Below are 26203 nucleotides of genomic sequence, written 5' to 3' on the forward strand. Positions count from 1 at the left end.
CTAAAGTCATAAAGACAAAGAGAAGCAACACAAAGACAGGGCTGTTACTTAAGATAGGTACCAATGGACAAAGAGAGAAATATAAATACTCACGCTTTTCATCGGTTATTGTGATCAGCAATTTAATAAGTATGATCTTATTAAGATAAAGTACAGATACAAGTATTCATCATTTTAATGTCGTTATAATGACGACCCTTTTACTCAATACTTGTACTTACCAAACACTTTTTCCTCTTTAATTTCCACCTCCTCCTCCTCATCTTTATGATCCCTCTTCTTCTGTGCCTTTTCTGCTTTGGTTTCGACGAGTGCACGGTGCATTCCTGTATGTCCATGAGCTTCTGTCCACGCTGGTATAAAACACACTGGCTTTATCAGTGTTTCCAGGAAAGACAAAGCCGCGGCAAACTCCAGTGGTTTCTCAGAGATGTGTACTGCTCTCACCCATGTCGATCTCTGCAGAGGCCACACAGGATGCATAAATGCAGTGGGGATGTTATTTTCTAGACTCACTATGGTGCTACGAAGAGTGTTCAAGATGACCTCTTTGCTACCAAATATTTCGTGTGTCCATTTGAACTCCATGGAGGTAGTGCAAAACTTATTATTGACCGCCCTTTTGCGCTCTCTATACTCCCCATGTTGGTGCTTGTTCAATGCCTGAGGGTTGATCGAGAACTGGTTCACATAAAGAGTAAAATTGCGCTCCTCGCCAAGTCTGAAGAAGGGTCCAGTTGGGATTTCCATTGGGACTAATTCCTCCTTGGTCTTTTTGAAAACACTTGTAGCATCCACATCTTGCTTGTGGTCGGTTGTTTTGGGCGTTTCCCCACCTTGGGGCTCAAAATTCAGACAGCAGGCTCTTGTCGCATGACTTGAGGACTCATTGGAAGCATCATTATCTTCTGTTGTGTCTTGCTTTTTGCTCACAACCAGCGTTGTTCCTTGCTCGACCTTCATGTTAACATCAGGGGTACCCAAACCCCCCTCTTCAAAAGTTTCTGTGGGATGGCTTCTACTGTCACAGTCCATATTCTCCATTTTGGTATCTTTGTGGGCCAAACTGACCAACACTTTGGGTCCATCTATGGAGTCAACCTTACTCAGCACTATTTTCACTTGCTGGCTTGGTTTCATTGTTGGGGAAGAAGCACACTCCTTCTTGCCCTGGTGCGCTTCAGACCCTGAAAGTTTAACATTTTCATCTTGCTTGAGTGGACAACCAGAGTCCTTTTTTAGATCAACTGAGGGGTTTGTTTCTTTCAACCCATCTCCATCATTGTTAGACTCTTGGTTCTGTGCTGCTCTTTTGCTTTCTTCGATATCCTGTTCTTCTGGCTTCTTATCCACAGGTGGAGCCGTGAAGAGCTTGGGGACCGCTGCATCAGAGATGAAAGTGAGAGAGACTGATTTGCTTGGTGTATCAGCGCTTTCTGTCTTGACATCAGTAGAAGCTATAGCCTTGCTATCTAGTGTAGAATTGACATCTAGTGCAGCCTTGTCATCTAGTAAACAAACAGATAAATAAAAGTACTAAATAGTTGGTTTGAAATAAATATATTTTTCCTGTAAAATAATTATGTATATTCATGACAGTCTTTGTCAGACATGAGCTATATATCAAATAATACAAGTGGAGCATTATTGGAAGGTACAAGCTTGATATATGAGTAAATACAGACTCATTGATGTCTATGATCAAAGTAATTAGTGTTTAGCACGTTTTCAAGCTAGTTCAGAGTTTAAAGACTAGTGTCTTTCCTAGGGACTAGAGAATGGGTCACTGGAAGTAAAGATTTCCCATACAATCTTTTGTATTTTTTTGCGATATTGGGTTTGCGAAATTGCTTCAAAATGCCATATTTTATGAAAAATATTGACCAAAGTTGAATGCAATCTTAAGCGATAGTATGAATCTCTAAGGCGATGAGCCTCTTTGGATTATGGGACTGAAATTGCTTTAGCGGCCAGCAATGATTAACAACCAAGAATTTGGGCTTATCGCGACATTGACCAAGCGACCACAAGACAGTATTTTGCTGTACTGTATGCGGCTTATTCCATGTTTTATTGAAACTATTTCTTTGGATATCACACTGAGGTTAAAAGATTGTATCGTAAAGCATACATGAATATCTCTGAGAATTTTGACTAAAGAAAGGGCATACAGTGTTGTAAACATGGCGATCAAAGAGGAGGGGTTAATTGACGGTTTGGTCATCACTTGCCGCTGAGGCAATTTTTGTGTAAAATGATTATCAGAGTACCATCACTTTATTGAATCATACCTTAGGATTCATGTTGCATCCTGTTTTAGTCAAGACCTATGCAAAATAGTACTTTTTGGAACAAGTTTATACACCCAATATTGCTAGAAACATACAGAGGTTTGTATAGCAAACAATCGACTTCCGGTGGACTTTGGTCCACTCGACCCATTCTTCCCCGGTCATCCTTAAACTCTGAACTGGCTAACCTATGTGGTCTGAGGGTTAATCCAATATTATATGTGCTTTCAAACAGGGAATAGTGTTTTAGCTGACTGTGAATATCCTCCCAGAACAATAATGAAACAAGCTTTCAATAATAAAACATTGTGGCAGGCAGATTTATCAGTTATTGTTACTTTTCTTCTATAGTAAAGTCCCCCAAATCAGAGAAGTCTATTACTTACTGTAAGTGCAACACGTTTAGGTGAGGCACTTTTGGGGGAAGATGCTTACTATTCATATTTTTCCTCTTAGGTGAGATGCTTATTCATGGGAGGAGCTTATCCTTTCAATTATGGTACAGAACTAAAAGGACTACAGACAAGCCCTAGAAAAACTATGTTTGGTTGAAACAGGGGATAAGATGGCATTTTGTATGCTTCTGTGAAAATTTATATTTTTCTTTTTTCTTTTTCTAAAACATGCTTGTAATGTCAAGCGCAGTTACTCTGTTACTACAAGGGCTCACATCATGAGCACTTGGTTGATCTTAAAGTAGCTTTATCAAGTACCTTGCTTGGTAGAATCCCCATCTTCATCTGGTTTTGCATCTTCTTTGCTCACTTGCTTTCTCCTGGCTAATAACCCAGATTTTTTGTCACCTTAAAACAACAGGATTAAATTCTTTAAAACCAATGTTTGGTGGATCTGCCTGAATCATCTTTAAAACTTTAATTTTTACTGTGCTTTTGTCAAAGAGAAAGAATAATATATAAGAGATTACAATTTATACATAGCAGGTAATACAGGTAATACAGGTAATTTGGCTTTCTCCGCGTAATCCACAAATTTCCGCGTAATCCCCCGTAATTTAGCTAAATTTTAAAGAAAAAACATTCAAGTGCACAGCTGATGTGTTCTTTTAGGGTTCTTACCTCTATTTCTCGTAAAAAAAGACAGATATTCTTCGTAAGAGTGTGATATTTCAAACTGAATTTCAAAAACAAATAAAATGACTAGGCGTTCTTTGCTAAACCGCGAAGGCCTAGGACTAATAATAAAATACCTTTTTTAATTGGCTGGTGGCTAGGAGCCAATAAAAACTCGCCTATGATATTTTCGCGCAAAAAAATAAACTTTTTTCAAGTTATTTTGTGCTTTCCTTTGGTACAAAATGCAGTTTGGGCGTAAAAGTTGATATTCCGTGTAATAAAGCGCGTAATTCAGTAAAGAATCCCACAAAATTTTGATTTTTTAAGAAAAAATGTATTGCAAAATTCTGCGTAATATAGCGCGTAATGATTAATTTTCCGTGTAATTTAGCGGGTGATTTAGCAAAGAATCCCGCGTAATTTTGAGCTTTTTTCCGCGGAATTCCAGAAGCCCTGTTTATATATACAATTCATGTATTCTTACCTCTAACAGCATCCACCAGGGCTTCTGTGATAGCCATCTGCTTGGTAATCTCATTGTACTTGCTGCGAATGCCTGCCAAAAGTTTTCTTTCCTGGCCATCAGCGACCAGGTAGCGAATCAGGTCATCTAGGTGTGCCTTACTGCTGAAGTATAATGAATCTTGTTCACCTTCCCTACAAAGAAAACATGATCCTGCTTTCAATTATCTGGAGTGATCTTCTTGAATCAAGAAGGTTCAGATTAAAATTTTGTGATTCCAGACATATATAAATATTTTATTGGAACTGTGCAATTGATTATATAATTATAAATGTTATTGGTCCAATAAAGTAGCTTATACATAGATATAATAGAATAATTTAAAGGTGCACCAGGGCAGAAACTCTTAGGGGAAAGCCAGGATGGCCATGTCATTTGTTGGATAAAATATAATTTACAAATCGTTGCACAACTTATCAGATTTCTTGCAATAAGCGGTTCAGTGGAGTGGGGGAAGGGGTCGCAGGGCTCAAATCAAGTGACTCAACTATTGTATTTGAATCTAGATTTAAGGAATGCCACTAAAAACCTTGAAAAAAATGAGTAGCCATGAGCCATGCAAGGGTAACTTTTGGATTAGGAGTTCTTGCTTGACCCCAAGTTTGCTTGGCTGGCTGCATGTTCTAATGATGATGATAATAATAATAAACATTATTTTTTTAGTTGTCATGGTAACAAATCCTGCATTCTGATTGGCTAATAGAACGGTCCAGAGATTCCTATATCTGTCCAAGGTCCGAGAATCTATATTTTGTGCGTGCTGCTCGCTCAAAGTATGTTTTTCGCTGGCTCTGAAGAAAAAGTATTTTACCGGGATAAGGTCGGTCTGTATGATGAAATACCGTGACCTCAGCCTTGAAAATACTGACCACAGCCTTTGACCTTCTGCCTCGACAGTTACCTCGGCCTTGAAAATACTGACCACAGCCTTTGACCTTCTGCCTCGACAGTTACCTCGGCCTTGAAAATACTGACCTTGGACTTCAGCCTCTGTCAGTATTTTCAAGACCTCAGTCACTGTATTTCACGAACCTCCTACCCGGCAAATAACCCCTATACATTTGATGGAAATAATGACTAACACCTTCTTCCCAAGATATGCAGCTTTAAGGCACTGTCGAAAGCAGAGCTCCAAATTTGACTGATCTATATTCTACTATTTAAAAAAAAAAGTGTTATTCCAAGAGTTCTACCAATGAAAAATTTGTAACATACAAACTAATTCTAACGTCCTTAAAGTTGAACCAAAACTTCAGGAAAGATGTTTTTTAGTGGTTAAAAGACTGCAATTGCTATGATTTTTCAAATGCAAACTAACAATATAAATTGGTTCCAAGTAAACCAACATCTACAGATGGTCAGACAATAAATAGAAATTTTGAAATAATTATTCATAAATATCTTAAAATAGAAATTATATTAAAAAAAAAACAGTCTTTCTAAAATGTATTAAAAAACCAGTAAAATATATGATATGATAAATAAGGTAATTAAATAATACATTAACCCAATCTTATATAAGGGTCAGCTATTTTGATAATCTACTTACACAAACAGACGCCGGGATAGAAACCAATACTTTCTCCCTTCTCTGTCCATTCCCAAAGGGGCATTCCTCAGCCATCCATCCTTGGTCCACTCTAAATGACAGTCTGTCACTCCTTTTACTTGATGTGCCTCACAAACAGGGCACAGCCAATCACCTGTCGGGACTTGTTCTAGCGGAGGTTTTAAACATTGAAGGTGGTACACACCGGGACAAATCTCGCAACACAACAGATCTCCCATTTTACCACAGCTACGGCAATGATCTTCCGATTCTAGCATCCCTTCGTTGATAATTTCCTCGCGAATAGAGTTAGAGGATAGGAAAAGGTCCGAGAGACGTTGCAATAAAGTAAGGCGATCTTCGATCGAAGCAAAGGGATACGGATTATCTTCGCTTCGACCGCGAACGATGGATTCCAAATCGGCGAATTCTAACTTATCAGAGTTTATGTAACTTCTTATATGCTCAGGCCATGTAAAACCATCTAATTCATGAACAAAAATGTTGAAGCTGTCTTTTTCGTCGCTTGCAGTAAAAGTTAAACCATTCGTTTCGTCTTCTAGAAGGAGAGCTTTGAACAGAGACAGGTGAACTTCGGAGAGCAAAGAGGACTGTTCTTCAGATGCAATCGCTGCGCAAAAGTCCTCAAATCTAAACGGAGAAAGCCTCAAAACACGGCCAAACTGCCTAAGCACCTCGTAAATACCCAGGGCTTTGATCACTTCATTATCAGGCAGAAGAAGATCATCCGATGATGGGGGCAGCCGAAGTGGAGTCACCGTTCGCATAGGTATCACTCGAGGTGTTCTATAACTAGAAACGCTAGAAATAGTCGATACAGTTGATTCATAGCTTGAATCAGAGTCTGTATCACTGTCACTAGATGGCAGCCCTTCAAAGTACGTCTTTCGTGGCGTTGAACGGGCCAGTCCCCGCGTCTTAGGACCTTGGGGGGAATCGACTTTGGGGCTCGGGCGGCCATTTTGGCTTCCGCGTTGCTCGCTGTTTAGTAACTTTGAAGTTGACACAGGATTTTTTGGTGGTCTACCGCGTCCACGCTTCATTTATGCAGATATTTCGCCGCTTGGTGTTTGGTGGAATCACACAGGTTCGATAATGGTGTTTCTACCTGGTTCCTGGTCCCGTATTCGCCATTTTCTCTGTTTTCTTTGAGGCTGGCAGCCACATTTTCTGGCGGGATCAACGAAACACTGGTATCACGTGACCAACCCACAAGGCCTTTGAAGGACATCAAATTTGTTTTCTCTAAAAAATCAGCTTTATGATTTAAGAAGAAGACATGAAAAACACCTGACGAAATAAAAAATGTTTTTTTTTAATCAGAATAAAATAAATTAGAATGTGTCGCTCTTTTTTTCCGTATTTTGGCCGAAAATTAATCTGGCATTTTACCCATCATGCTTTGCGTCTGTGAGAAACCTTCTTTGACTGTATTTAATGCTCAAAACGATCTCACTTGCCATACATAGATTATCAATGTCGAAACCAGGTTAGTAATGAACAAAAATGCATTTTTTCTTTGTAACCCTTCTAATTTTGGCGCTTTTCAAAAAAGATATCAGAGCAAATAGAAATTACCATGATGCTTTGCGGTCGTTCCTTTCAATCGGCCTAAATTCAAGATGGCGGCAGTAAATGGGACTGCTATGTACAAATTGCCCGAATTCTACAACAACAAAGAGCCGCCACAGCTGCCAAACTGCATGTATAAGATGAAAAGTTACCATACGTACTCACCGGAAGATAAGGTTAGCCTTAGTGACTGTAGATCTCTAATTAACCATGTATTCACTTTCACGTGGTTCAATCGATTTACACGACAGGCAATTTCTGTTCTGTTGATTTTTTCTGTTGGCTCAATGTGATTAGATACAAGTAAATGGATCAGGAGGAGACAATCTGCACAGTCTGGAGAGACGACAGGATGATATTTTGAACGATCTGGAAAATCTGAGAAAAGAGGTTGATCAGCTTGCCGGTGTACTTGGTGTGAAATTACCAGAAAAGGTAAAAAAGAAAAAGAATTACGCGAGCAGTTTACACTGCAAATCATACAAAATCAATAAGTAAAATAAAAGTGTTTTTAACCCTCCTTGGTAAAATATTTTATTGAGATCTGGAAGATTTGGGTTGCTAAGTAAGGGGATATGACAACTGAAATAAGGAACATTTTAGAGGGGAGGGGAAGAGGGGGAGATGGTGTTGGCAAGCAGTAGTAGGGTAGTGTAGTACAAAAGCATTGATTCCTTTATGCCAAAACACACTTGCCTACTTTTGTGAACAGCATAAGGATAGGATGGAACAAGCTTTGCTGAATATTGAAAAAGTATCTGACCATTTTTAATTTGATATATAATGGAAAAGTGTTCTGGAACTACACAAGAAAGTGCTAGTGGTTTAATTTGAATATGAAAATATGGAACTTTTGTATATTTGATGGTGTCCCTACAAGACCCTTCTCAAAAGCCAACAAGAAATGTTATAGAAATGCACACAATGTGCAATTCCAGAAAACATCCATACCCCCCCCCCCCCCCCACGGAGGGAATTGGAAATTCCGGGGGGTGGGGGTCAAATCCCCAGGAAATTCCGAGTGCAGAGGGGCATAGTGCATTTTACCATTCCCAGGAGGTTGATTTTGCTCCAGGTTGTTATTTTTGTGTTACGGTTACAAAGGAGCCTTCACCTTGGACACAAACGTTATTAGCTCGTCACAAAAAACTGCAGAGAATAGGCTTGCTTGCGTTTCCATTCAAAATATTGTTTCAAATCCTATTATTGTATCCTTCTTATAAACTTTAAGCTGCATCTTCAAGTGTCTGGAACCAACACATTTTTGTTTTGACTCTCTCGCGTAATGACCGCGTTGTCGTTTCCAGCATTCAACAAGCTCGAATTTAACAAAATGATACCAATCGAAGTTTCACAAGCTCGATCTTGCGCGAAGCAGTCACGTGGAGCTTAACTAAAGAGTTTAAATAAAATTTAAATGAATAATCTTAATTTGCATTCGAGTCTGGCTCTTTTTGTCTGTATTTGGTGCGGCGCCTATTTTTTTACTACAAAATGGCTTCCATGTAGAGCCTTCTAAAAATTCCAGAACTGTGAAGGCGTTGGACCAGCCTAAGGTCTTTAGTTTTCGCGGCCGAGAAAATTAAATAGACACAAGCTATTGACTGTAAATTTTAATCACCATAATTTCTCAAAAAAAGAAACCAACCAAACGGAACAATAATAAAGCAGGACGATCAGCTTTACAGAACATGGAAGGCTGGATGGTACCGCTGGGAGCTATGACAAGGACGGCGAGGATCTGACAATCCGTGACCATGAAATTCTAAGTTAAAATGCCACAGGCTCTGTTTCCGATGGAATAATTCGTTTGGTCACCTAAAATTCCGATAACTATTTGTAAAACACTACCGATTAAAGTTTTCTTGAAAGAGTTAAACAAACATATTTTATACTTAAACGATAAACTAAACTAGGACTTAAGTTAAGAGGCTTTCGCTTGTCAACGTGGCACAAGTTGACACGTCACATTATGTTAAATTACAACGGTGAAGCTAGGCATTTCAATGGCGTAAAATCCCAGAGTATTGGATTCATACTAGAGAAATCGGTAGCCGGTAGAAAGCAATAAATACACAATGTAGTCTAGTTATTAAGACGATAAGAGTTCAAATGTTCTTTTATTTCGAAGATTATAAAGTAGCTTAAATGGGACTAGCGCGTTTTCAGAAGAAATTATTCGTATTGCCGGTAGTGGTCACATAAAACTGTGAGAAACGTTTTGCAATAAACGCCCGTTAGAATACTACAGAAAAGTGAAATGTATGCTTTTCTTACCAATAAAAAAACTGTTAACTTGAGCAAATAAAGAAAACGCTTAATCAAATGTGCGTTCACGTAACATTTTCTGCAAAACCATATTTCCAGGGGTGGGTGGGGGTAATTTCTTGGATCGCAAAATCCGGGGGTGAGTCATTTTTTACCCCCTTGAACGGAATTTTCCCTCTGTGTGTGTGTGTGTGTGGTGGGGGGGGGGTATGGATGTTTTCTGGAATTGCACAATAAGCAAAGAGAAAAAGAAAGATGCTTTTGAAACTCACATTCCATCAAATTGAAAACATCACTTCAAACTTATTAGGTTGATTATGCAAATTACTAAAAATCACACTTCAATCACTTTTTTAAACATTTAAATGATTAGAGAGTGGCTGCCTCAGTGGATTATGTCATCTCAGCTTCGCCAGAGGACCCTCCTCTGGCAGTGTTTGCCATCCAGCACATAATGAACCAGAGAGCCATGCCACATGCTACTCTCATGTTCCGCCATTCAAGTGCTACCAACACTGAGATGAATAAACTCCCACAGTTTGAGAAACCAGCCAAGTCACAGGAACGAAGATCACCATTTATACTAACGGTGGTATGGAAAAATGGTAAGTCTTGGTAGCAAGACTGATGTAAGAACTGATAAGTGTGCATATTACATTTACTCACAGTTTTGTGTATGGCTTTTTATAAAAACACTTTGAAATAGAGTAAAGGTTACCCTTGATGGAGCCCTAATTATGAGTAATAACCACAGTTGTCCTAGCAAATTTGCTTGCACTTGTGATAGATTAATGCAGACGCCTACAAACTATAAATTATTTAATGCTGAATACTTTTTGTTTTCTCCTAAACCGACTATTTGTCAACACACTATTCAATGTTTACAAAAGCCAATGTGCCAATAACTCTTGATGAAAAAGGCAACTTGCACTTAGAAACATGGGATGTTTTTGGTGGCAAACTTATTGAAAGACCTTTTGTCAATCTCTGGTGTGATGGAGGCAACCATTCCTGGTTTGTCTTGAATTTGCCACTCATAAAAGACCTATTTTACCACAACATCCTCTACACAGGGCTTCTGGAATTATGCGGGATTCTTTGCTAAATTACGCTCTAAATTACACGGAAAATCAATCATTACGCGCTAAATTACGTGGGAATTTGCAATACATTTTTCTTTAAAAATCAAAATTTTGCAGGATTCTTTACTGAATTATGCGCTAAATTACACGGAATATCAACTGTTACACCCAAACTACATTTTGTACCGAAGGAAAGGACGAAATAACTTGAAAAGGTTATTTTTTTCCCTAGCCACCAGCCAATTAAAAAAGGTATTTTATTATTAGTCCTAGGCCTTCGCAGTTTAGCAAAGAACGCCTAGTCATTTTATTTGTTTTCGAAATTCAGTTCGAGATATCGCACTCTTACGAAGAATATCTCTCTTTTTTTACGAGAAATAGAGGTAAGAACCCTAAAAGAACACATCAGCTGTGCAATTAAATGTTTTGTCTTTCAAAATTTAGACAAATTACGCGGGAATATGTGGAAATTTGTGGATTACGCGGAAAAAGCCAAATTACGCGCTTCCGCACAAGCAAGTAATTCCAGAAGCCCTGTCTACAGTTGGATCTAGGGATGGACTGGTTGGGCTCAATCCACAAAAGATCAAGGAATCCATGCCCCTTCTCCCACCATATATTTGGTTCTCTAAAGTTAAAATCTAATAATCATTAAGAATAATCTATTTATATGTCTATAATATGACAGGGATACTCATTATTCTTTCAGATGCTCATCTCCCCTTTCTGGTTCTATCATCTGCTCATTCTCCGCTGGTCGGGGAACACACCATCGCCCGTCACCTATGCCGCACCCTGGTCCCAGATCTCTATGGCAATCTCACAAACGAAGACAAGGCATGTGTGGATAACTGGCTTGATCTAGCTCAAACCCTCCATCATGGGAGCTCTAAAGAGAAGGCCTCAGTCCTTCGAAATCTCAACTCACATTTAGGAAAAAGTAGTTTTCTTTGCGATGGAAAGGTGAGCCTGGCTGATGTTTGTGTTGCTAGTGCTATTGTTAAATCAAATTCCCTGAGCTCTGCACCAGGCAATGTCAAGCAGTGGATGAAAAGGTTTCCAACGCTCAGCTGAAAATATATCAAGGAATCAGAAAAGAACTACAGAAAATGAGTTTGGCCTTTTCATTTCACACAGAACTGCTCCATATCAGAACTCTTTATACCTATTATTGCAGTAATTTTTTGTGATATAGTTTCACTTCAGCCATCTTGAGTTTAGGCTTAAAAAGTTTTCTGTATGCTATTGTAGTAGACAAGGTGCTACAAATACATTATACTCAAGTAAATTGTTCTTAGTTTTTTTTTTCCCATTGTACAGTTTCAATTAGCATTTTAAGGGGAAAGTGATAGCTGAAGCCCTATTATAAGCTAACATCAAAACGCCCCTTCAAGAACAGGCGCATACACAATAGTGTGGGTGCATGCCCCCCCCCCCCCCCCCCCCCCATGGCCGTGTATTTTATTGATATATTGCATATGATGCGTAACTCCCCCCTCCCCTCAACAAATACTGTAAACAGCCCCCTTCAAGAGTACTGTTTAGGGGTGGTGGTGACTAAAATGACGCCTTGTAAAGAAGGATCGATGGTTAAAGTGAATAGGCTGGCTTGTGTCGCTTCAGGTTTAACAGGTTAGCGGTGAGCGTCAGACAAGGTACCTGAAGGCCAGTCTACACCTGCGATATTTAAAACAATTTTTGTCGCATCTGCCGCAGCGATGTTTCTCTCGCGCGCTGCAACAAATTTTAAGCATGTTTAAAACGTGCAATATCGCTGCGACAAATCGTTTGTATTTGCGTTTTAGAGTTGCAGCGCGCACGCGAGAAATGATATCTGCGAGAGATGCATCAATTCAAGTGTATGCCCATAAAAATATCAAGCCACGAAAACTTGACTACCCCAAAAATACGTGAAGAACACCCTTTCAATTAACCAGCAACAGAAAAAGCTGTGTAAAAACAGTCATTGCTCGGAATGCCTAATAATTTCCCCCTAAAACACCCGACTTTTTATTGCAGAGAAGTTGTTTGGCAAACCCCAAAAATACCACAGCGCCGATTTCAACTTCTAAATTATAATGTTCATCTCTACCATTTGGATATGGGGAAAACCTCACTTTGTGAGATAAAAGAGGACATTAATGTTTTTTTTTAATCGCTCAATATCATTGTTATATAGACCATAATCTAATCACCAATCCAAGTTAAAAAAAATCCCTCTCTCAACCACCAAAATGTTTTACACAAAGCTGTAGATTCATGATTTGCTTTATACTACACTTTTTTTCGCGGCAAAAAATTTGCGAAAGTATGGTGACGCGAAAATACATTTTCGCAAAAACTAGGATGCGTGGGAATTAGGTGATGATACTAAAAAAAAGACTTCAAATCGACTGTTTCATCTCCATTTGCGTGCGAATCTTATTTTCACTAACTTACGGTAAGTTAAATTCAGATTTTAAAAATGCCCCCTCGTTTAATTATCAAGCCCCTCTTTCCATTATTACGCCCCTCTTTCCATTATCAAGCCCCTCTTTCCATTATCAAGCCCCTCTTTCCATTATCAAGCCCCTCTTTCCATTATTACGCCCCTCTTTCCATTATCAAGCCCCTCTTTCCATTATCAAGCCCCTCTTTCCATTATTACGCCCCTCTTTCCATTATCAAGCCCCTCTTTCCATTATCAAGCCCCTCTTTCCATTATCAAGCCCCTCTTTCCATTATTACACCCCTCTTTCCATTATCAAGCCCCTCTTTCCATTATTACGCCCCTAAGCACCAGGCTAACTGTAGTTATCAATGTTATGTGAACTCTCCGTCGACGATTTCTAAAATCGCCTTTTGTCTTCCGTCATTCAAAATCCTTGAAGTGTTTTATTGGCTTGCACTGAAATTCGAATCGTCTCTCCATAATAAAAAACATAAAGAAAAATGTAATAGCGTTAGTTTGAATGAAGGAAGGCAGAAAGCGGTTAGAAATTACTAGTTCGCAGATTATTGAAAACCGCAGTCACTCTTATCAGTTTTTAAGCCCCGTGCAAACTGCGCCAGTACCTGCCAGCATTGCTGGTGAATTTTCCTTTGACTCACTATAGGGCACAGGAAATGGGAAATGGACTTTCTGAAATTTTCTTTGTCTTGTCAGTCGAGCAAGAATTCGCCAGCAATGCTGGCAGGTGCTGGCCGGTTTGCACGGGGCTTTACGGTTTGCGTAACGAAATGCAAAAAAACAGTAGAAACTCCTTGAATCGGCGCTTCTTGTAATGTCGAAGTTAAAAAAAAAGTATATTTCAACCTGTCCTCATTGAACTGATGAATGGATCGCGTGACAGATGCCACACTGCAAAGCATACTACAATCAAAAAAATGTATTCCAATTATCTCCCATTCATAAGAAGATACAACATCATGTCTCTGTATCCAAGAAATGTCGCCACATGCATCGGAGACCAGCCATCTCGGTTAGGAAGCGTGATATCTGCTCCGAAATCCACAAGCAGTTTCACTGAATCCAGTTTGCCATCTTTGATACACTGATGTAGAGGACTGTCGCCGGCTTTATTCTGCGTGTTGATGTTTACCCCCAGCCTCAGAAGTCTGTAAACCTCTTCCCTATTCAGCAGCTCCACGGCTGTCAGAAATTCTGCGTGTAGTTTAGCGGTGGCCTCAGGTGACCTGATGGTAGAGATGAGCAGTCAGGAATGAGTTATGGAATACCTCCGTGGACCAGGCGTGTACCCAGGATCTGCTGAGGGGATGGGGGGGGGGGGGGGGGGGGGGGGGGAAGTGCGCAGTGATAGGTATCGTGGAAAAAGGATAAGTGTATTTGATCCTTAATGCCTACTGCACACTAGCGACATAACAACATAACGACATGGGCGCGCGCACTCTTATCTTCGACATAACGTTATGTCGGGCTAAACATAGTGTGCGCGCCCATGTCGTTATGTTGTTATGTTGCTAGTGTGCACTAGGCATTAGAAAAGGCGGTCAAGGCAACTTGCGCACCACCTGCGTACGTGCTTGGGACACTTACACGATTGCAGAGTGATTTCTATTTGAGTATTTCGAAATGTTCGAAAATTTCCACAATATATTTCTCTTTCATTGTTGCCAATGGAAACAAAAACAAGGGTTTTGGTGAAAAAGGCGCTTTAAAAATGACCTCACAAATAATTAGAAGATTTTACCTGGTTTTGTATTACCCACATTCTGATAGCTTACTAAATTTTCTTAGTAGTGTGCAAGTAATTTGACGAATTGCAAAAGCGCAAAGCAGTGGAGTAGAGTGGCCATATCTGATGAAGAGTTCTTTGTTTTGGTGTCAGCGTTAGTCTCGCGTTTATTCATTGCTATCGTAGCGAGGTCGCCTGAAGCGACCGAGCGGAGACAGCAATTCTAATCAATGAAATGCGGGCTTCGAAGGACAAACTAAGCGCGCGAGCGTTTCTGGTCACACTTTGAAGTGTGACCAGCCTGCTTTGCGCGGTTGCAAAGTGCGCATGCGCCAGCTCGCATGAGAAACAAGATCAAGATGGCGGTCTGTACAGGACCCGAAACGATCCCAGGACCCGAAATAATCCCCAAAAGTACCCGAACTGATCCTCGGACCCGAAACGATACCGAGGAGTCCCCGAAATCAACCCCAAGGAATTGCGGTAATGGACAAAGGGAAAGCAGAAAAAATACTTGCAATTCTTGAAGCATAATAAAGGGTTAACAGCGACTCGATTTCTAAACAACGTGACTTAAAAATATTAAATTCCAACACAATACTTCTATTTATTACATTGCCCGGCGTTAAACCCATAAACAGAGTCCAAAACAAATACACAACCTTAAATTGCTACTGAAAGGAATACAGCATAAACATAGTACAGCTTTCCTCAGATCAACCAAACTTTTGACCTTCCATTACTCTAAACATTTTGCGGTTCCGACACATGACTCTGAGACTAAAAATCTCGTTTCCGGTAAACATCACCCCTAAAAATTAATATTCATTTGACAACCAAACATGTATTTCACCACGAAATCCTTGTTCACACGAGCGAATATTTACCGACACATTTTAGGCAGCCGGTTTGGCCGAGAAGATGGAATGACAAAAGCACACTGAGTAATACACTCGAACAACCCTTCTACTACCGATGCAAAACATTAAGAGGATGTGGCTTTTGTTGAAAGCAATATTATGTGAGTTTTGAATTTCCTCATGTAATCGTGCGTACACCCCGGCATGATCTCATGATATGATAGGTCTTTCATTCACCGAAAACAAACATGCCAAAAAATAACTTTAAAACATTTCGCTTTCTATGAAGAGAAGCATGTCCTATCTTGTAAAGACTTTCTTTTATGGCTTGTTATGTAAAAATGATTTATTCACGCCGGGTTCTTCAAATTACTATCACAGGAATTGTTAGTTGACCCCAATTTCTGACTCAACCACTGTTTTCCCCCGAAGTCGTATATTAAAATCTTAATACTATAGTTTTAGTTAATGTAAATTTGCTTTTAATAACACAAACAAAGCTAAATGTTTCATATGTTTTTAAAACTGAAAGCCAATCCTTACACATTCCTTTAGTTGTCCATTACTGTAATTCCTTGGGGTTCATTTCGGGGACTCTTGAGGATCGTTTCGGGTCTCGGGATCAGTTTGCGAACTTTTGGGGATCGTTTCGGGTCCTGGGATCATTTCGGGTCCTGCACAGGTCTTTAATCAACGGCAATATTGGCAGTTTTATTGGAAGGAAAAGCATCTTAAACTATAACGAAGCTTCTTAAGGTAGGTTAGGGTGTATCGTTTATTGCTACTTTCTACCAGATTGGAATTTTCTTTGATAACTATTGGATAAGAACAAAAATGACAGGGATTACCTGCTAGAACCGAGCAGATTGAAACCTCGATTGATTAGCTTCTTATTAGGGGGAGAAATACAACAAATATAACCTATATACAGAAGTGAAGTATATTTTCTTTAGTCTCAGGATCTTGGAACTGTTTTGATACATTGATAGAACCTTTGCATTATCGAGTCGCCTTATCATTTCTGTTTTCCATTTTATTGTACAAAATATTTTTGGGTCACACATGTTTACTGCCATATTGATGAATTGCTTATTTTTGAGGAATCAAATGGGCATTCCTTGGTGTTACGGGGAGCTTTGTTCTCTATTTCATTGTCTCGTTCTAAGGTCTTTGTTTTTGGCTTTTGTTCTATTGTGTTTTTGGTGCTGGTGCTCCGTAACACCAAGAAACTACCAATGTTTACCACAAAAGTAATACATGTGTAGGGCTTTCCAGTGAGAGTTTCGTTGAATTCACTCTGACATTGATAGCTGTCTATCTACAATTTCTTTAATTTCTTAGCAATCATAATTACAGATAATTAATAGATGTATACAATACATGTAAAAGAACATGTATAGACCATATGCACACAAATATTCCAGATAAGTTTGTTACATGTGATAAAAATATATTTCTCTGATCACAAACCTATTTTTCTTAGTTGTCTATTATCAGAAAGACATATCTTATATATTTAAATCAATAGAGTAGTAAAATTTGTCTTTGTGTTTCCATCCTGAACTGTCAATTTGGGTACTACTAGTTTCCATAGTATGAAATGAAATCAAACAGTTATTTAGAGCCGATGTTGTAGTTCCCAGAGCATATTAGTAAAGATAGGTATCCTTAAGTTGTCTTTTTTGTTCCAATGTTCCCTCTTTTCTTTCAGGCATTAAAGATGTGAAGTTTTCAATTATTATAGTCTTCAATGAACAAGAGGAGCTATTAAAGAAATGAACTGCTTATGGAAATGTTTGGAACAGAGAATACATATAAAAAGGAAAGGCCAGGGATCGGACTGGGTGACCCCAGCTGTTTGTGATGCATTTGAAGCATATTGAACCCTTAATACACTACATGGTTATCACCAAGTGAAAATGCTATTTTGTGACAAATTGAACATGAACTGGATATTGTTGTTTATGATAAATTTGATCCCCTCCAACATTGTACATACAAAGACACAAATTCCAAATCAAATGGAGATGGCTAATTGAGCATGCAGTATTCAAAATTAATCTGATGATGTTGCCCAGCATTGCATAGAAAAAGCCACAAATACTACATGGATAGCTAACAGTACCAGAACTGTAATAGCACTGTTTTATTTTTATGCTGCCAGACTTCAGTACAGTTAATACTTCTGTTGCATACAATAAGCCACAAATACTACATGGATAGCTAACAGTACCAGAACTGTAACAGCACTGTTTTATTTTTATGCTGCCAGACTTTGGAAAAGAACCTTTCTTCCAATACAGTTAATACTTCTGTTTCAAGACAGATTATATCAACTGCCTATATTGAACACAAGTAAAAAAAAGCAAAGCCCTTTTCACAAAATCTTAAATAAAGAGTAATTAAATAATGAAAAGATAAAATAAAAAATATTGCTACTACTACAGTATCATTACTCTTCATTGGTTAATAAGTTCATGTATCTCACACTATGCAGTGTAGCTGCCTATTTTTTGTTGTTATTGTTTATTGTTTCCAGTGCTTCATGTAGTTAAAATCTTTCTCCTGATGACCAGTTTCTAATGCTCGATTCTTGAGTGCCATTGATAAAACTTGGAAGAGAAGGGATCCTTGCTTAAAATATATTTGATACACACATGCACATTTGATGGGACAATAACACACAAACAAGGAAGAGAGACTGTTTCAAAATAATGCCTCTGTTATAAGACGGTTTTGTCGGCCAATTCAACACATTTAATCTCTTAATTCTCTGACACAAACTCCATGCGAAACTCCATGTGACTGTTCAACAGCAACGCGTGAGCCCACAGTACGATGGGGGGGAGGGTAGTAACAAACTAATATTATAACAGCCTCTAAGTAGCTATTGCTCGATATCCAACCGTTTCTTTTTTTCAACTTTTATGGGTTAACAAGAAAATTATTGAATAGAATTACAAAAGATACAAGGACAACACATAAACTTGAAAATAGAGAAGTGACCATAAAAGCTAAGCTATAAATCGGGTCTACTCATCACTGACCTGTAGTGACAAATATTACAACGACAGCACTCGTACCGGATCGGTAAGCTAGTATAACCTTTAAAGCCGCATTGTCACCAGTTTACTTCCGGTTGATTACGTAACAATATCCGATGATTTTTAACGGAAAACGTGAAAAATATTTCAAAATATTGAAAGCAGTGTGTCTATTGGAAGTTTCTTTGAGGATGTGATTGATAATTTAGAGCGGATGGCCTGTTAAACATCTCGAATTTTAATAGATTCTTTTGTTTTTTAACGGTTGAAGTTTCCGTCGGACCTCCGGAAGTAAAACTGGTGACAATGCGGCTTTAAGTTTTCCCGCAATATATTCATCCTGTAACTTTCCGCTCCCGTAAAATCGCCTCCTATTGTATTTCTCAACTATAACTAGTACATTTCGCCCCATGACAGGTTCTCCAATAGGGTTCTGGATTCCGGATCCTAGTGTGTGGATTCCGGATTCCATGTGGGTTTTTTCTTGTGGATTCCGGATTCCAGCAGCATGGATTCCGGATTCCATATCTCATTTTTTCATGGATTCCGGATTCCATATCTCATTTTTTCATGGATTCCGGATTCCATATCTCATTTTTTCATGGATTCCGGATTCCATATCTCATTTTTTCATGGATTCCGGATTCCATATCTCATTTTTTCATGGATTCCGGATCCCATATCTCATTTTTTCATGGATTCCGGATTCCGGATTACCTGTCATGGGGCGATACATTAGCACCGGTCATAGCGCTTAGTTTGAATGCTTGGTTAAATAAACCCCTTCCCCTTTTGTTGTAACATTGAGCTCGCGACGTTGGGGATTTGACATACGTCATGTTCTCCTTTCCCCGTCTTTTCCTGAAAAAGTGGCGTGAAGATGTGAACAAAGAAATAATTATGAGTTACTTTTGCCATACCTAGACTCACCTAGCATTAGTTTTATCCGGGGAATCCATTGGATTGTAACGAAATTCGAGTATCCAACAATACCACGCAGCGATCTGCAAAGCTATGGACTAGTGACAGTTCGAGCCACTTAGTTTATAGCCAATGAAATTCCGAGTTTAAAGTAACTGACCAATCAGAAGATGTTTACATATACATTTTCGCGGGAAAATGCAGCGTGACCATAGTTCGATCTTGTGCGTTGCAGTTGTATTGTAGTGCAAACTAAAGTCTTCTTATAATGTCTAAACGAGGTAAGGAACTTCCTCTCTCAACATGCTTCGATTGATACTAAGATATAACAAACATTTTGAACTATTTCTAGCAAGAACAATGGCTGGAGAATAAACTGTGAAGGTTACGAATGGTTTTATCAAATGGTAGGCTCCAGTTTAGATAACATTTGCTTAATATTTATGGAAGATATGAACTGTTTGATTCGCTCTTTACTTCGATTTATAGTTATCATGAATACAATAAAAAGGTTCCCGAGGGTCCCACGTTCCGCACGTGCTATTGTGCTTTGTCCCCGAAAAAGGAGATCTACATCCCCAGTCCCAGTAGTCCGGCGGATATGTGCAGATTTTACCTTGAATTGCGCACTTTTTGCTAAAGTTACCAATTTTAGCATAGTGGTAGTTTTTAATACCCCTAACAAGAAAAGCTATAGAGCCAAGGTCAGTTCGGCTTTAATTTTTGAATAATAATGGCACGCTTGTTTCACTTTGCGCCTTTCAACAAAAATAAAAAAAAATCTTGTTTCAGGAGTAGTTTAGGGGAATCTTTACGAGTTAGGCTATGGAGCCAAAAGAAAATCTGATTTAATCACGGATTATCTTGGGATACCAAAATGGCCGATAATTTAATCCGGAAGTGAAAATCACGCGTCGATACTCAAATGAGATAAAAGACACCTGTAGCCAGCCCAAGTATACCAAATATACACGCTCAATAGCTGGACCAAGAGAAAAGAAAGAATAGACAAAAGCAACTGCTGATGTGACAAGCCTGGTGGGGATACTAAGAACCACGGGAGCGGGACGCTCCACCTATTTACTTAACGTCTGTAATTGACCGCATACATGAATATCTGCAAGTGCTACAAGATGAACAGTTTCTAACTGTAGGAACCGTTAATCTGGCGGCCTCGGAAGCGCGCTTATCACTCTCCTTGCCTTTCTTCCTTATTCTACAGAAGATTCAAAGGAGTATTTATCCAAATAAATACTGGTAGAATTTCACGCATTTACAGGCGTGATACTGTATCCTGTTGTGCGGGTAGGGGGAAAAGACAGTACTTGCTGTACTTGTGAAGCCACAGATGCTTTTCGACAGCTAGCCTTTAGGCCAGTCGAGATAAAAGACAGAATGTCTGTAAGATATCTGCACTGTATTAAATGAAAATATCAATTCTCATCGGAGCTTGTAATTACGTTAGACCGACGTATATGAACCACACTCTTAAGAACGTCCAGCCTGAGATTTCACTAATTTTTAACAAAATGCCGAGGCTCGCATAGCAGGAAAACATTTTCTTTATTATTTAATTGGTGCACTCTTAAATGCAAAATACAACTGTCATTTATCATTTGCGTGCCTCATTGCTTATTCGTATATGCATTAAGCTGGTTTTATTAGAGTTTACAGAAACAGGTTTGGAAACTACTTCCGGTTTAAAAAAGGGTAAAATTAATAGCAGAAATCTAATCAGTTTTGCCTTTTTTACAACTTAAAAGTATCAAATGGATTTCATGATTTTTTTAGTCGTAGACAAGATGTGCATCTCTGTACTTACAAAAATGACAAATTTAATCTCCAGTGCAAAATGGAGACAATAAACCATATTAGTCGGTGATAAAAGCCGATTTTATCTTGGCTCCATAGCTTATCTTATAAGGGTTATTTCAACCTACAACTGCAATAAAATTGGTGTCTTTTGCTAGAAGGCGCTGGTAAAATAAACGTCCCAGGTTTTACTATCGACTACTTCCGGTTAAAGTTGACTATCACCTATAAAGTTCCAAAAATGACAAATTTGCGGGTATTTTCAGAAATCTTGGGTTTAAATACATTCTTTGACTTTCATTTTAGTCGTCTAGTGGAAAACAGTATTAAAATGTGCAAGTTTATTTATTTTTTAGAAAAAGGTAGTTTACTTCCGGTTCAAAATGGCGACCAAATCAATACTCCTCATTAATTAGAAATTAAAGCCGATCTGAGAGGGTAAGTTATTAGCTTAGCACACGGTTCCGCTCCGATTCCGAGCTCCGTTTTAACAGTTTTAATTCTGAAAGAGTTTCAGCATAGACAACAGTTAAATTCAATGGCTATTTGTTTTTTTTTTCCCTGTATTTCGCAAGGGTTGTGTTGGGAATTGGGTTTGGGTTGTGTTGGGAACCATTGAATACGGTAATAACGCGTCCAAAAATCGCACATACCGTAATATCGCGTCCAAAAATCGCACATACCGTAATATCGCGTCCAAAAATCGCACATACCGTAATATCGCGTCCAAAATGTGCACATGCCATAATATCGCGTCCAAAAATCGCACATACCGTAATATCGCGTCCAAAATGTGCACATGCCATAATATCGCGTCCAAAATGTGCACATGCCATAATATCGCGTCCAAAATGTGCACATGCCATAATATCGCGTCCAAAATGTGCACATGCCATAATATCGCGTCCAAAATGTGCACATGCCATAATATCGCGTCCAAAAATCGCACATACCGTAATATCGCGTCCAAAAATCGCACATACCGTAATATCGCGTCCAAAATGTGCACATGCCATAATACAGCATCCAAAATTAAGAAATATATAATGAAATATTGAAGAAATGTAGTATTAACTGCATATGACAATACGTATCTATCTACTGTATTCCGGAATAGTTGCAATAATACTCCAAAAACTGGAAATCGACTCTGCCAAATTTTCGTCTTTAATAAGACTTCTTCAGGGCAGACTCATACAATGAATATAATACATATAATACTCCAAAAACTGGAAATCGACTCTGCCAAATTTTCGTCTTTAATAAGACTTCTTCAGGGCAGAAGTCTGAAGTCTGAAGAAGTCTTATTAAAGACGAAAATTTGGCAGAGTCGATTTCCAGTTTTTGGAGTATTATATTCATTGTTCTGGTACGAGATCGCGACAGGAAAGGTTGCATGATACACTAAGAAGAAAGTGTAGCTTATGATGACTTGGCAAAATGATGACAATTATACAACTTCCATATTTTGTTAAGCCTCTCTATGCTTTTTCTAATGTGAAGAGATAATTTGCATCGCATCAGATTTAGTCAAATCCTGTTTTACTGCAGAAAAAAAAAACATCTGAATTACCGTTGTTTCAGAATTTAATTGCCACAATCTTATGTCTTTTAGACTTATATTGCACATACTGAGTAGAATAAGAATATCGAAATACTACAACATTCTAAGAATCCCTCCCTTTTTCATACCTGAAACACAGTGTTCAAAACCCATGAGCCTTTCAACCATATACATTTTATTGCAGAATTGTAACAGGAGAACCCAGGTTGAGCCGTAGACCTCCATCTGATTCAAAATGGTCATTAAACAAGAGGTGGAGGGGCTGTCATTCCTCGTGGGAGCTACTCATCCCTGAGGGTGGGAACGCTGAGCAGGTGGCAGCGGTGGTGAGATCAAGGCTGCCTCACGTTGAGGGGGGCGATGATATGAGTGTAGAGGTAAGACACTTATACTGTAACAAAATTGTCCAACATCTAAACTTATTTCCTGACATTTTGAATCTATCAGAGAACAAAATACTGTGAGTATTTTTACCAGATTGATTTCCAATTTTCTGAGTGACCAGAGGCGGTTCCAGGATCTCATGAAAAGGGGTGTGGGAGTAAAACTATGGAGGCCAAAGCTGTTATGTCGCTTAAGTTAATATATGGGAAACTTATCGAAATAGGAGGGAGGGCCTAGGCTGCCTGTGCCACCCACCCTAAATCTGCCTGTGGTGAATATTAACCATATGCTATGCTATCTCGTCAGTCTAAAACTAAAATTGACTGACATTAAATGATTATTGTTTGGGATGGATTTAAAATGGAATAATTGTTACTAAAATATACTTATTTTATTCCATGACAGGTGGCAGGGAGAACTTGAGATGGCCAATGAATATGATATTAAATAAAATGTTGGCAGTCAATTTGTTCTGTTAATTTATTCTTTTTTTTTTTTGTTTCATTTTTGATATTTTAAATTTCTTTTAGAATTAACCTTGCATGATCGACCGGAAGCAAACTGGTGACAATGCGGCTTTAAATACTTCGAATAGTCCCCCCTCCCTCCCACCAAATGATAAGAAATGGAAATAAATTAAAGCCCATGGCACTACAATGCGTAAAAAAATGACATGGTGGGTTTCCTGTTGTAGTATAGAATGCCCTACCTAGCAGGCCCCACGCGAACTCAAGTAAGCGTTGGGGACCTGGAACGAGGAGGGCATACATGTAACAAATTGGTTATAAAAGAGACAGAGAAAATTGAGAAGATGGTATGGCGCGCAATAGCTCTAAAGACGTAGAAGCTCATCTTCCCGTGATGCTTTGCGTTTCTTGTCTGAAAGTGTGTAAGGTATGCGCGTCATTACGACGTATTGACGCGTAGAACAGGTTTTGCGTGCGCCAGAACAGGTTTTACCTGAAAGAATTTGGAAATCACGGTTTTTTTTTCTTTTATGGAAGGGAGTATCCTAGTCATAAAAAAACTTATACAGCATGTTCAAAACATCTTCTTTTGTGGCCCATTTTACACCACCTAGGCCGCACTGACAAAAAAAAAAGAAAATAAACATTGTCACTTGTTTCTTGACTTCACAAAAAAAAACAATTTATAGGCGGCCACACTAGCGTTAAGAATGCGAAGTATCCAACCAATTGCAATAAGCTGATAAGGTTTTCAAGTAAAAGGATATCGGATAAGCAATGCTCGGCAAAGAGATGTTTTTGACATCACCCGCTAAGCACGTGTTCAAGTTACCAGTCTTTTCACGGGCTTTTGAGGCATGCATGGCCGTTATCTTGCCTTTGTAGTCTTGTAAAAACAATCAGGGCAGGTTAATCGATGCATATAAGATGCGAATTTTGACAAATGGTATTGTTAAATGCGAGTGTACGCATAGAAATGCGTGTTTGACGAACATATGGTTCACGTGCGTGAACTGTTTTGTGCCATGTGTTGTGTCGATAATGGTGGCATTTAAACCATACTGAGAGGCCTATGCAGACTCGCTCATTAAATAGCAAATCTTGATAATCTCGGATTTAAAGTAATCTCACAATGTCTCGATTTCTGAACAAGAATACGTACCGCGCGTACCAATCTACGACAAAATAAGTTCCGGCTTCGAATTGGACAAAGAGAAATATTTGCACAGGTCGTGTTTATTTTATCAAATCGCGTTTTTATATTTTACGAAGATAGATTTGGGAAAAAAGTGCAATGGAATAAACTTGTCAAAATTGTATAGAAAATGTAGCTTAATATCTATCAGGGGTTTCACTTTCTATGTAAGGATAGATAGAGAAAATAAGAACTCATTTAACACATGTTCATTGTCTTAAGATTTTATGTTTATTGTCTTAAGATTTGTGTTTGACGCGCAGGACTTCAAAGTGACCGCAGTGCAGAATTCCTGCAATATATTCTTCTCTCGATACAAAGGGATCGTAAAGAGCAAAGAAGCTTTAACCTTTAATTCATCTGAGCAAAATAACAATAGTTACACGATATTATCGGTACGCAGTGCTAGTAATGGTTAGAGAATTTCACTTACCGATTCATGTCGTGATTTCAAATGCTTATACGGCCAGTCCAGAACTGATTTCGCTTATTACTTGTGCTTTGGGTTTGCTTCGGTATTTGGTAAAGTTTTATGAAAATTCGTCCACGGTTCTGCTCGATTAGTTCTTGAATTGAGACCTTGTATCTTTGGAAACCCGAATTATTGCACTTCACAAATGAACTCTGTCAACCGAGGAGTTCTTTTGTGAGCTATTATGTTCGTGGTAAATTGGTTAATTTGGTCGCACTCTCTCAGTCTGCCGTTTGAACTGCGAGGAACACAAACATTTGCAAAAGCATGGCCAAGGCTTCGAAGCGTTTCTCTTTTGAATGAGGATTTAAGGCGATGACAGGTCAAAATTTAATGAATTCACACTGCCTTTTGTAAGTTACTGATTGTTGATCTAAAGTTGACATTGTTTTGGTTGCTAAATGATTGGAGGTTTTGGTGGTCCACTTTTTGAATACCATTAATATTTTTATAAAACGATTTTTCTAGTTTAATGTAGACAGCTGTAATAAGAATTGGTGAAATAATAAACTGACCTCGAAAACATCTAAAGGTAATTGCCGTGTGAAAAAGGTAAATAGAGAAGAATTGCCGTGTGCAAAGAGTGCGTTCACATGCATAATGTAAATCACGGGCAGTAGGGTAGCGTTGTCGGTTGTTGATACCGTAACTAGCCCTTTTTATACCGCAGGACTTAGTTCCTTTTTTTGTCTCGAAAAAAGGGGGAGGGCTTATTTCCATTTTTTTACTCTAGGTATTCTTTAGCCCGTACAATACAGTAAAAACCCGACAGTAAGCCTAACTTGTTCCCAAGTTTTAATGGAAATTTAACATAGGTTTTTAATTTATTTTTTAGCGGTCAATATTTTCGATATGTTTTTCACTCGGTCAATAGTACACGGCAACTTCCAAATCATACCTCAATTTAAGTAGACAATTTTCATAAAACTT

General features: G+C 38.7%; 3 protein-coding genes and 2 long non-coding RNA genes across 7 annotated transcripts in view; 3 read left to right on the plus strand and 2 right to left on the minus strand.

Moving 5' to 3' along the window:
• LOC5516917 (nucleosome-remodeling factor subunit BPTF) overlaps positions 1-6811 on the minus strand; it is a 23346-nt gene extending 16535 nt beyond the window's left edge. For both annotated transcript variants that reach the window (XM_048720253.1, XM_001636916.3), the window contains exons 1-4: positions 5437-6811; positions 3849-4021; positions 3005-3094; positions 222-1508 (exon numbers count right to left, since the gene is read on the minus strand). In XM_048720253.1, coding sequence (XP_048576210.1) covers positions 222-1508; positions 3005-3094; positions 3849-4021; positions 5437-6500 — 2614 coding nt within the window. In that variant the 5' untranslated portion in view covers positions 6501-6811. The remainder of the gene's footprint in view (positions 1-221; positions 1509-3004; positions 3095-3848; positions 4022-5436) is intronic.
• A 208-nt stretch (positions 6812-7019) lies between these two features.
• LOC5516921 (aminoacyl tRNA synthase complex-interacting multifunctional protein 2) lies at positions 7020-11667 on the plus strand. Its single transcript, XM_032386876.2, has 4 exons — positions 7020-7205; positions 7327-7464; positions 9671-9902; positions 11089-11667. The coding sequence occupies exons 1-4, from the start codon at positions 7080-7082 to the stop codon at positions 11451-11453; spliced, it is 861 nt and encodes a 286-aa protein (XP_032242767.2). The 5' UTR covers positions 7020-7079; the 3' UTR covers positions 11454-11667.
• Positions 11668-12517: 850 nt separating this feature from the next.
• Positions 12518-25608, minus strand: LOC5516875 (notch-regulated ankyrin repeat-containing protein). 2 transcript variants are annotated; one of them, XM_032386877.2, is made up of 2 exons: positions 25235-25608; positions 12518-14054 (listed from the first exon to the last, which is right to left on the minus strand). In XM_032386877.2, the coding sequence occupies exons 1-2, from the start codon at positions 25240-25242 to the stop codon at positions 13757-13759; spliced, it is 306 nt and encodes a 101-aa protein (XP_032242768.1). In that variant the 5' UTR covers positions 25243-25608; the 3' UTR covers positions 12518-13756. The 2 variants fall into 2 exon arrangements, with proteins under 2 accessions (XP_032242768.1, XP_048576211.1); XM_048720254.1 differs by lacking the exon at positions 25235-25608 and adding an exon at positions 19389-19493.
• LOC125557560 lies at positions 15977-17507 on the plus strand. Its single transcript, XR_007305298.1, has 2 exons — positions 15977-16170; positions 17126-17507. It is a non-coding gene; the product is annotated as an uncharacterized LOC125557560 (long non-coding RNA).
• Positions 22943-23796, plus strand: LOC116606136. The gene is made up of 2 exons (XR_007305299.1): positions 22943-23132; positions 23670-23796. It is a non-coding gene; the product is annotated as an uncharacterized LOC116606136 (long non-coding RNA).
• Positions 25609-26203: the final 595 nt, after the last annotated feature.

The sequence above is a fragment of the Nematostella vectensis genome, chromosome 12, assembly GCF_932526225.1.
Source record: "Nematostella vectensis chromosome 12, jaNemVect1.1, whole genome shotgun sequence".
NCBI lineage: Eukaryota > Metazoa > Cnidaria > Anthozoa > Actiniaria > Edwardsiidae > Nematostella > Nematostella vectensis.